Genomic DNA, 12463 nt, shown 5'->3' on the forward strand with positions numbered 1-12463 from the left:
GGCGAATGTCGGCGGCCCTATATCAACTAGGAGACGTCTCCTCATGGGAGCAACGCAGTCCGTCCTTCTCTATGGTGCGGAGGTATGGACTGATGCCCTTGACAAGGAAGTGCATCGTAAACGCCTCGCTCAAGTGCAGAGGTGGGGAGTTTTGCGAGTAGCGTCTGCTTATCGCACCGTCTCCGAACCGGCTGTGATGGTGATTGCGGGAGTGATCCCCGTTGCCCTCCTTGCCAAGGAGCGCAAAGCTAGCTATCGCCGTAACGGCGAAAACTTAAGAGAAGTGGTTGCCTGTGAAGAACGTCAACGCACGCTTAGCGAGTGGCAACTTTCTTGGCAAAATGAGCCAAGGGGCAAGTGGGCTGCGCGGCTCATCGACAAATTAGACCCATGGTTGAACAGAAAGCACGGTGAGATTGATTACTTCCTTACCCAATTTCTAAGTGGGCATGGAGGTTTTCAGTCTTACCTGCACAGGGTTGGGAAGGCGCGATCTCCTGATTGTGTGTTCTGGAATAGAGTGGCGGATGACGCTGAACACACCTTTTTCTCTTGCGAGAGGTGGGACGGCCTCCGCCAGCAGCTTTATCCAGACACAGGGGAGCTCTCTCCAGACAACATTGTCAGAGAGATGCTGAAGAGAGCTGGCAACTGGAATCGTATTGCGCATTATGTTCGGACTCTTCTTACTACGAAGAAGACTGAACTCGACCAACAGGGGGATCGGACGGTAAGGGGTTCCCTGAACTAACAACAACTTCCTTCCTCCCCTTCCCTCCCGTTGGTGAAAGGAATTCCCTGACTTGAAGGCTCCCAAAGCCGGGAGAGCGGGAGGGCTAGCCCGAAGTAATGTGTTAAACGGTTCCAGGCTAGTTCTCTGATGACAGGGAGTGTTTAGTTGGTAGTCCGCCAGCGTGCTGTTGCGAGAGTCCCACACTGTGTGCGTAAACGCATTCACCTACCCTACTCCCAAAAAAAACGGGAAACCGAAGCGGCAGCTGTCCTCACACGACCCCAACTCTTCGATACAAGAGACAGCAAAGAGAGCTCGGCCGCTTCATTTGCAGCCAAGGCTATCGAAACTGATGGATGGGTCTTGTATGACGACTCTAATCCATCCGGTTACGATACTGAGCAGTGTGAACAGCCTAGGAAGAAACTCCCCCTTCGCAACTGCATCCTCGCAAGGCATTAAGCTTTACGGTAGGTGTCTACCGTAAAATGTTTCTGAGCTGCCATCGTTAAAAAAGTGCCTTTTCTGGTTATCAGAAAAATGCGGAATTGTGCGGGGATTCTGAAATAATTTGGTGTGCGGAATTCCACATGGATGTTGCTAGGCAGCAAAACAGGAGAGAGAGGCCGGGAACCTTTCTCGCTATTGACGACGGCAAAATGGGACTGCAGGCTACTACGGGTTAGGGACCGTCACAATACAAGTGTCGGCTCCTAAAACCCTTGAAGGGGACATGCAGCCCTCGGCATTTTCATCTGAAGCGTAGATGAGGTGCTACATTTCTCAAATAAATTTGCAGCATTGTAAGGATCAATAGCTGCAAGACATTTATATACCTCATCCAAGAACCGCGGGTTGTTGGTAGGGTAGTCAGGAGCTAAAAGCTAAAGATTTGCAAGCTAATCTGGTTAACGACCTATGTGATTGCGGCACCAAATCAACTAAATTAATCATAAAAAGTCAACAGGGAGATAAAGAGATACTACGGTGCTCTGCATATCTCCCCTATGACGCAGAAGAAGTTCCCAGTGGAATATTCATTAGAGCTATCCAATATTTCAAAAGTAAAGGCATGGGGGTAATAGCAGGCTGTGATGTCAACGCTCACCACATATGCTGTGGATGTTCCAACATCAATGCAACAGGATCGAGACTACTGGAGTATCTAGTAGGCACCGATTTGCAGATCGTTGATTTAGGTACTGAACCCACTTTCTTCAACGTGGTCAAGCGAGAGATTATCGACATGAGGGTGGTATCCCCTGACATCGCGGTTCTGGTCGGAGAGTGGAGAGTATCAAACGATGTCACATTCTCGGATCACAGATGCATTGATTTCGTAATGGGCATGGATCCCACTCTCCCCCCCACTACACTACATACTCAGCAAGATCCACCCTGTATTCGTCGATGCCTTGACTTTGCCGTAGGTTGCTCTTCATCAAAAAGTGAATCAAATCTGGCAGCCGATGAGTTTATTCTCCAAACAGGCCAATCGCGTTGAAAGACACTACAGCGCCTATAATCGTGAGTTATTCGCTGCGTACCTCACAATTCTTTCGGTATTCCCTCCCCCCTCTCACTTTTACTTTAAAACAAAAGCCCAACAAAGCATCTCCTCGCCAAACTTCGGCACTTGAGCTTTATCAGCCAGTTCACTTTCGACATTCAATACGTGTCTGGAACAGATAACGTGGTTTCTGGCGCTTTGTCACGTGTTGCAGAGGTCAAGATCCCCGTTACGGTCGATTTTCCGGAAATTGCTAAAGCCAAAAGGCGACGCAGTTCTTTGGAGCTTTTGATGACCACTTTTAGAGAGTTTCCTATCTTCGGCTCAACATCCAGTATATACGACGAGACCTCAGTCAAGGGATCATATATTCCATATATTCTGGCAAATTTTCGAAAGGAAGTATCTCACGCCGTGCATGATCTGGTGCACCCCAAGACGACCCTTATTGGTCGCAGGTCCTGTGACTCGTTCTTCTTGGCTTCCGGACAGCCAATCGCGAAGATTTCGCTGCAAGTTCCGCGGAGCTGGTATACGGTGAGAACCTGAGACTCTCCAACAACACTGCTTTCGATATCAGGGCGGGAGTCAACACTACTGGCCTGTTACGTCTGCTCTAGGACGCAATGCTAAAGCTGAAGCCGCCAGCACCCACCCACCCTGCGAAAACCGTGGCTGACATGCCTGTGGAATTCGAATTCTGTACGTATGTACCAATTAGGATGGACATTCCAGGGATATCGAATCCTGTACATATGTCCTAATTAGGATGGACGTTCCTCAAAAGCCATTGTAGCCACTATATGAGGGCCCTTTCGAAGTCCCCGAGAGAGGCTGACATGATTTTAGCCTCAATGCCGGGGGCACGGTCAAACGAGTCTCCCTGGCTCGATTAAAGCCCTTCACACCGAAAGAAAACGCGGCCAGGGCGAGAGGTGCATGACGCGTCCGTTTTGACTTGTGGCAGCCGAGTTGAAGGAGCCGTGCGTCTGGCTCCTCGCTGAAACCCCCTTTTGTTTCAGCTGGGGGTGGAGTGTTGTGGCGACAGACAACTTGACTGCGGATTATGCCATGAAATGGAAAGCCCCATCTGTGAATGGCCGACGAATGGGTCGCCCTAGAACTATCTGGCGTAGATGAGGAAGTGCGGCTGCCTGCCGTCACACTATTTCGGTTGGATTGTCAGAGCGTCAGCATAAGTTAAAGAATAAAAGACATTAGATTTTATTCGCTACACTATATCTACGTAAGATATGATGAACTAGGTCCCCTAGGACTTAAAATGTTAGCATGTGTTGCCAAATAGTATATAGCGTTTATTTACACCTGGGGAAATGTTTGCAGCTAACGACTCGATGGGTTTAACGAGGAAGGAACACGGATAAACAGCGGATAAGATACAATCCAAAACGTGTCTAGCTCTTGGTTTGTATCTAATTTATGTTGAAATTTATAGTTTTAGGAATGCACATTTCTAATTATTCCGCGTCTTCTTCATCCTCATCCTCCTGCTTTGACTATGCCGCGCGGAATAGTTCAAACTAATTATAGAGACGATACTCAGATGAAGAAATATTTTGGAGCTCTAAAGCTTGCTTTTTGGAATTAGGAAAATATCTTTTAGGATGCATCTACTATATGTATTAATATCTACAAGTAGTGTTTCTTCATAAATACTATATCTTCACTATTATATTGAACAATTAATACTTACATCTGTACTGCTATTGTGGTTGGAAGCAGCTTTCGGTTCCATTTCGTTGGACTGTTGATCGTCAAGATCATCCAAGGCTTTTTGAACACCATTAAGGGCTGCATCAAGAGATTCCGCGGCATCGGCTACTTCAGATATTTTGCTGGAAATAGCACTGCATGCAATCGAATTGCCTCCTGCAGGTACTACGGTTTCCGCACCTTCAGGTAGGTTTAGTGGTACTTCTGGTGCTGCTTCGCTGCCATTTTCAATGCTGGAAGGAGTTGATCTCCATGAGTTCAGAGGATTTGATAGGAAATTCACAATGTCTCGTAGTCTCGCGATCATTTTGTATAAATAGAGTTTTTATCCTCTCTGAATTAAGTTTATTAGAAATAAGAAATATGAAGAGAATTTGTTTCGGGTGGCACGATGCCAAATCGACGGGATAAACGCGTGTTCCGCAGGAGCCGGATCCAGAAAGAGAGTCTTAAGCAAACACACCGAGGTCGGTATCTATTTTAGGACATCAATCACACACAAAACGTGGTATTTAGATACCATGTGAAACACAAATGCACTATACGAGTATTTACAAGTTCTAAACCGTTCCGGCCCAACCGGGGTCGTTTTAGTTTTCTTTTACGATCATTTAGATGTCTTACGGTACGTTTTCACGAAAAAAAAACGCGCATAAAACGTTAAACAAAACTAAATTTTACGAAATATTCTAATCGTGATGAATATCCTTGCCGGCTCTTGGACGAACGAAAGAATACTGAGTCGAGTGACATTCTGTATCTTAACATTAGATCTGAAAAATCAGCGGGAACCCACATGACAACGGAAAATGTAAAGTGGAAACTGCAGGTGTATGTGGGCTATATTTAAATGAAAAATGAAATGAATTTCCCCCCAATCGGAAGGGGGATGAAACTAGAGCGTTTTCAGTTCTCGTATGGCTTTCCGAAAACTAAAGACTTGGGAAAAAGATTTATCGAAGAAATCGAAATAGAAGACGCGACAGTCAGAAAATCTCAGGGCCAAAAATTTTAAGAAAAATTGTGCCAAAAATTTAATAGCTTTGAACTTGATAATGGTTGTGTTGGGCTATTTAGTTTAGAAGGCATATTTGGTGCCACTTTGAACAAGAAGGCAGGAGGTAAGTTTTAATTCTGACTGTGATGTTTAGTTTTAGATTAGATTGTTTGTTTGGGTTTTGCCAATTTCGGGGTAAATGCTTATCATTTAAGGAGTGACCCTATGCAATAATATTGCGTCTATTTTCCATTTTACGAAAATATGTACATAACGTAAGAGCGAAGCTACATAAGGTTTCGGGGAAAGAATAATTTGGGAGAGACGTCGGCACTTTAAAGAAAAACGGCTCTGTTTTAAATACCTAACTATCAGAAAGCCGGACTTTGGAAATCTCTATATTAGAATCAAAATGAACGGTGATCGCAAAAGATCCCCAACCATTGAAAGAACGTGCACGTCATCAAATGGCCTATGGTGTCCAAAAACACATAAATATGTAAACAAAGCATTGTAACTCTCAAAGTGGTAACAAGCCGCAGACTTCAAATTCACCCGCGACTTTGAGAAATCAAGTCTTGGCCGAGGCCCGGATTTTGAAAGCCTCATCAAATTCATGTTCCCCAACGGAGGAATCTGTGGAAGATAGGCTCATCATTTCAGTGGAAAACCTACAGCCGATGTCTACGGCGTGGTCAGCCAGAAAAGATAGTACAGCAACTCCCTTAATGAGAGGAACTGGAAACTTGACTACGAACGGTCTGTCATGATACTATTGCCTAACTCTTCCAAAATACAGGAGAAGAAGGCTCAGCAGAAGGAAATTTTAACCGCAAGGGGGAAAGGACTACGGGCTTGCTTGTCAGAAAATTCTCCTCCACCTGTACCAGGAAAAACATATGAAAGAGAGGCTGGTGAAGTGGGCGCAATAAACCAGTTGCGCCGGTATGTGGAAACAGATCCATATAGGCCGCACAGCGTGAACCTGGGAGGGCTCCTAGCCGACAACAGTGGAAGGCACTGCGACAGAAGGTGAAGTTTCTTGGGAATGAGGACATGGACGTTGCTACACCACCAAGTATGGCGATATCCAGTGAGCGGCTGTTTTCATATTAGACTGCACTTATGGCTACAAACACAAGAGTTAGTTCTTTCTACTGGCGGCAAGGCTGGCAAAGTTGCAGGATTGTCCTTATATATTTCTGGTCCAAGAGGCATGGGTTCATTTTAACATAATCTGTCATATTGGATCACTCAAGGGGACTAGGATCTCCTTCGATGAAAGTTCCTCGAGACCGAGAGCCTGCGTTCTTATGTCAAAATTGTTAGAGGCAACCATGCTGAGACAATTCTGTTCCCAGGACCTTGTTGCGGTCAACTTACAATACCAGGTCAATGGTAAGAGGAGAAACGTCATTGTTGCCTCTGCTTACTTACCCTATGATTCTTTGTGCCCTTCACCGACGCAAGAACTAAGGGATCTGGTAGTGTATGCAGAATAAATTGGCCATGAGCTTTTAATAGGTTGTGATGCGAACGCTCAGCATATTTGTTGGAGCAGTAGCAAATGCAATCCTAGAGGATAGAAGCTGTTTGAATTTATCACTTCAGCTGGTCTGATGACGGCGAACGTAGGGTCCACCCCTATGTTCGTGGGGCTCAGAAGAAGTGAAGTAATTGACCGAGCAATGTGTACTCCAAAGTTGTTAGAATTGATTAGAAACTGGCGAGTGTTAGATGAAGTCTCATTCTCAGGTCACCGTTACTTAGAATTTAGTCTGACTATTGCAAGTGAACAGTCCGTAATACTAAGACCGAATCTTAGGAAAACGAAAGTTTAATTAACTCTTTGGCGACAAAGTTGAGGTGCCTGGGCTACTAAGGACTCTTTTGACGATAGAAGATCAATTCGACACTCTGAATCGCACACTTTTAGAGTGCTTGCAAAAGCGATAAGTATGATGATTGATTAAACTTCCGGAAATCACAGCGTGAATATAAGAGGCTCGTTAAACGTTAAATTATACTGTGAGGAACTGGAAGGTAAAAGGGAAACTTGAAGGCTGTGCAGAGTCCTTAATAAGGATGCGTCGGCCAAGTTGGACTCTCTTAGAAAACCGGATGGAATTTTCACGAACTCGAGATTTGAGGCTATATAGACTCTCTTGGAAGCATACCACTCGGGAGAACAGACCGCAGAAGTGGGAAGAAGAGAATTGGCGGTTTGCTGCAAACCCTTCAACACGAAGGTGTTGCAAGAAGAATTGGGGCACTGTGAGAACAGTTGTAACAAACGGAAAGGCCAGAGCTACTATACTATCATTTGAAAACTTCAACGCACTTGGCATTTACCCAGTGATGCTAAAGGCGGGTACAGAGCACTTAGAGCAACTTTTAGGAAATATTTTTCGATGATGTCTTGCTCTGGGCCAGCTGCCTTCCTTTTGGCAGAAAGTGAAGGTAGCCTTCATACCAAATCCTGGGAATGATGACTATTTAAATGCTCTTCATTCTTTGGTTTCAAAGATAGAGGGCACACTTCTGAAAGGCGAGAGGGGGTTGTTCGTGGACATTGAATGGACTTTTAATTGTGCGCCCTTCCAAAAGTTCTGTGATGCCGCCAGAGAGCATGGTGTTGATGAAAATTTAATAAAGTGGATCTACGCTATGCTAATGAAGAGATTGCTGTGTGCTGAATTGGGTGTGCTATCACCACTTCTGTGGAAAATCTGCCAATACACGTTCAAACTTATGCGGATGCTGGCTGTTGGTCGAGATTTCGGAGTGGTGTATAGAAATGCATAAGGCACCGTTGATTTGACTGACAGTTGTAACCTCAGGCATGGACTTTCAGTAAATCCAAATAAAACCGCAATGGTATTATTTACAAAATGGAGGACACAGAATGGTCTTCCAGAGATGAGGTGTACAATCCTTGAACTCTCCAAAGTAGTGCAATATCTGGGAGTTATTCTAGACAAGAAACTTTTTTTAAACGAACATGTAGAGATAAATGCTACTAAACACACCAAACTTTTCCTGTCAGAACCAGACATTCATACTGCAAAGTTTGTCCTGTGGAAAAGCAGGAAGACTTGCAGAAGTATTGTGGGCATTCAAACAGGCCATAATTCACCAGCTGGGCATATGTTTAGAATTGGAATTCTCAAAGATGATAAGTGTCTAACCTGTAATGAGGAAGCGGAATCTACGGAATATTTTCTATATGAGTGTCCCGGCTATGGACGCATCAAACATCAGATTTTTGGTGCTGATATGCTCCAACTGCTGCGGGTAGCATCACATGCACTAACTAATCCGGGATATTCCATTCGATCCGAAAATTGAGTACAATGGACCACTAAGGTCTGAGTGCTCGGAGGGTTTGCCTCTCCCTCACCTCAAACACACAGACACACACACACATGTATATCACATACCTCCTGTGCTGGGCATCATTCTCGTCTGGGTCCTTCTTTTGCTGGATGTTTTGTAAGCTATATACAGTGTAGCAGGGGTTGTTTGAAAGTGAACGTTGCGTCTGCAATTACTCCCATATATTGGCGAATGTGGTTCTTCACGTGGTTCTTTAGTGACCTTATCACAGCCCTTTAGAGACCAACTGTCAAGTTATATTCGTCTCTTCTACTTTATTAAACAACTAGTTTTTAGGTTTCTTTATAGAATTGGACTTTCCTTGGTAGCAAACTCGACTTATATCCTTCTTTGGGCAATTGTTCCGTTCGATATTTACTTCTGATAGGGAATGTATCATACATAATATTATTTGGTTCTATAGAGCCCCCTCCTCAATGGCCCGATCAACATGATTTGTTAAAGACTCGATTGTCCCCACCACCGAGAAAATTCCGGGTCGCACGATAATCTCCACGTTTCCACATTATTCTCTATAAGCTTGGCAGGATCCATAGAAAGGTCTGGTTGTTAAGTTTCTGGAGTAAGGCGACAATAGTTATAAAATCGAAAAAAAACCCTAATTTTACGCAGACACGAAATTTGCTGAGAATAAGTGGTCTCTGAATCCCTTTACATTAAACAAGTGGCGCCATTTTTTGTTGAGTGTAAGGCAGAAGGGGGTACCCCAAAATGAAGGTGTACATTTTTTTACAGAATATGCCACTGTGGGGTATCAAACGAAAGGACTTGATTAGTACTATTTGAAATAGACTTTTTTTTCTGATACTGGAGGAAACATAGAGGAATGAAGGCTCAAAATGCAGGCACCGAAAAGTGTAACAGGTTTCGTTCTCAGAATTTATCCAACCGAAAAATCTGAAAAACTTCAGAATGATGCGCCTTTTCAAAATCTGGGCCTCAAAATACATCCTGTCCTGATACCTCCTCAAATCCAGTTAATAATAGCATATTAACATTTTTTCGAAATTTATCCCAAAAAGTTGTTAATTTGGTGTTTCTATTGTCGACGTCCTTTTAGTGGGAGACTATTTTGGTAAAGGGAGACTTTTCTCTATATTTAGGTCTGAAGCTACATAACGAATTAAATAAGGAAAATATCCCTATAATATTTTTATTAATACCGTAGTGGTATTCCTATCGTTTCAAGAGGCTTTTATAAGGCATAGGAAGGAGAGGGAAAGGAGAGAGTTTCCTGAAATTAATATTCAACTTTCTTTTTTCGTGACTTTCTATTATTGTCTCATTCGTGGACGTTCGTCCTTGGGATAACTGATGGTCAATCTGCACACACTTCCAGTCATATTAACACTGAGGTTCCATTACCTCGAACTATTTACCCAAAGATACCCTCATATGATAAAGTAGAAATCATTCAAGGAAAAGCTAATTAGTTTCATATGTTTATGAAATTTTCCAATCAAATTTCAATTTTTTTCCAAGTACAGAAGAAATACAAAGTAGGAAGAAAATAAGGAATTCAATAATTTACGTTGATGCAACTACGTTACCGATTATTTACTTCTATACGGCCGATACCTTTGCATGTTTATTTGACATGATGGCAATGAATGCGAAAAGTATGACTATTCCGACGGAAATATGGTTACTATCAAGAAGGCCGGGAAACCGGTTATACTTACTCATTGAAGCAGACGTTTTCCAAGACAAATGGTTCCTTGAGCCGCGACTTGAGAAGACGTCCAAGTCTCACCATACGACCCACTTCCACCAGCAGACGTTCACGTAACACCAGGCACATCCTCAAACGGACGCGACGTGTTTCGGGTTCCTCTATATCCCCAATGGCAATAACATTCGCTTTTAGCTCCAACAATTTAATGCAATAGTCTTCGACGTTCCGGTGGAAGACAGCCGAGACCCTCAGGCGTGTCATATTCTCTTGAATAATTATCTCCAAGTTTGTCCATATTTGTCGCAACTTCGTTTTGAGCGAATTATTTGATTTTGTTTCGAGTTTGAGCTTGCAGGTGTGGCGTAGAGATAAGGCAGCTTCTAATAGTTGGCAACCTAGATTATGGATGCCCTAAAATAGATTAATAAATTATGTTATTACGCTATTCTATAATATATAGTTATAACACGTAAGTAAGTATTTGTTTAGTAAAATATAGGATCTGTTTCCAACATTCCCAAATAGTTACACCGATTGAAAAGTTGATTCTCGGTGGCCTATAATCCTAGACAAGTAGGTACTTTAGATGAAAAACGGTAGTGACTTTTCTGATCCGAATATTCGAAAAAAGGTGATAATTATACGATCTGCACTAATTGTGCTGTGAGTTGATTCCGGACCCAACAAGGTCTGGTTACTCTGGGTTCCAGGCCATGCTGGGTTCGGAGGCAATGGGGCAGCGGACGAACTAGCCAAGAAGGGAGCAGGGACCCCTTACATGGGGGCCTGAACCCTTCTGTGGAATTGGAAACGGTTTCATGGCTATGATATGAGAAATAAAGAGGAACGGTTGAGGGAACTATACTGGGCGGGCCTGCCAGGAATGAAGCAGTCCAGGGTGCTTATTGGGGCATACGAACCCATGCGCACAAAGGATTGCTTAAATCTCACGAAAAAGAACCTCCGAATCATACTGGTCACTCTCGGCTAAACTATCACCTAGGGAAGTTAGAGATATCTACGGACACTGCATGCAGGTTTGGTGCGGAGTGTGATGAAACCTCTATACACGTCCTGGAGCAGTGTTCGGCACTTGCGCAAAGTAGGTCGAGGCATCTGGGAGAACATTAACTACAAGATGCAAAGTTGAAAGATCTGGAAGTACGGAATATACTGAAGCTCCTGACGGCTATGGACTTGTGTGAGATACTGTAATTAATAGGTACACTATAACTAGCAAAAGAGGCACAATAGTTATTTAAGGATCCGGTGCGACTTTCCCTTAACAGAATAATAATAATATGATCCGCGGGTAAAAATTGACTCCGGGATAACTTCACGCTTGGTTGATTTTGTTTACATTACTCGCTTCAAATCTGCATATTGTCAAATGTGTTTAGATTGAGTTGTCAGCGATTCGATATACTTGTGGTATCGGAGCTCAGTCCTCAACTGAGCATCTTAAGTAGTCCTTCATTGCTAGCATATCTGTCGCTTTGTAGCTTGTATTTGTAAACAAACATCTATTTACAGGAAAAATGCCTTCAAGCAAAGCCCCCGACTTGCCCTTGTGCTTACTATAAGGGATAAATGGAGATGCCAAGGTAGCGTATACACTCCCATTTAAACCAATCCCAGTTTCTCATTGCTCCGTCTCGTGGAACTTTTGAAAAGTGTTACTTCACGGGGTGGGCTTCTATTTTCATCAAAGTGGAATGCCCCTAGACGCTAACAAAGAGTATCAGAAGAGGATGGGACCGATCTTTGATTTTACCTCCATCAATCATAGCACCTGGATTCTTGAGACATTCCATGCAACTCAGTTATGCTAAAATTTTATTCATTTTAATCTCACAGTAGTGTTGGTCTGCGACATATGTAGTGTTTCGTGCTTGTCACCCAGGAATAGTGTGATATATTCATCTTTTTGTTCCGTTTTAACACCCCTTAGTTGCCCCCTAATACACTCCTCTCAATTTTGTAATTCTCATCCCGACATTCATTTATATCCAATATTTACCATTTAAATTGATTAATTTCATTTAAAATTGGTAGCTTTCCCCTAAACCGTAAAATTCATTTCCATTTAAAAAATTCCATTTTGTATTTAATTACAATTGTGTAAACGAACGTTGACCGTTCTGTTTGCATATAAACTTACCCAGGTGACACTTTACTGAATGTGGATGGCGTTGGCAATGCGAATATTTGATGGGATTTTCAAGGTCAGAGTCGGTGGAACCAAGAATTCGGACCGGCTAATAAGATCGGGAGATAAATAAGCTGTATTCGCTCGGATAATCGCACGCCGGGACCCAAACGGCCTCGACGGTTTGTTGGTACCATCGCAAATACGGAAGTCAAGCGATTAAATGTACCACCGGAAGCACGTTTATTGCAACAAGAAACTAGGCTCGC

The 12463-nt window shown here is 43.3% G+C and overlaps 1 protein-coding gene across 1 annotated transcript in view; it reads right to left on the reverse strand.

Annotated features, from left to right (window-relative positions):
* Positions 1 to 12463, reverse strand: part of LOC119647649 (titin-like) — a 448809-nt gene that overhangs the window by 394939 nt on the left and 41407 nt on the right. Inside the window, 2 exon segments of the mRNA XM_038048710.1 lie at positions 3958 to 4210; positions 10053 to 10456. Coding sequence (XP_037904638.1) covers positions 3958 to 4210; positions 10053 to 10456 — 657 coding nt within the window.

Source organism: Hermetia illucens, chromosome 2 (genome assembly GCF_905115235.1).
Source record: "Hermetia illucens chromosome 2, iHerIll2.2.curated.20191125, whole genome shotgun sequence".
Taxonomy (NCBI): Eukaryota; Metazoa; Arthropoda; class Insecta; order Diptera; family Stratiomyidae; genus Hermetia; species Hermetia illucens.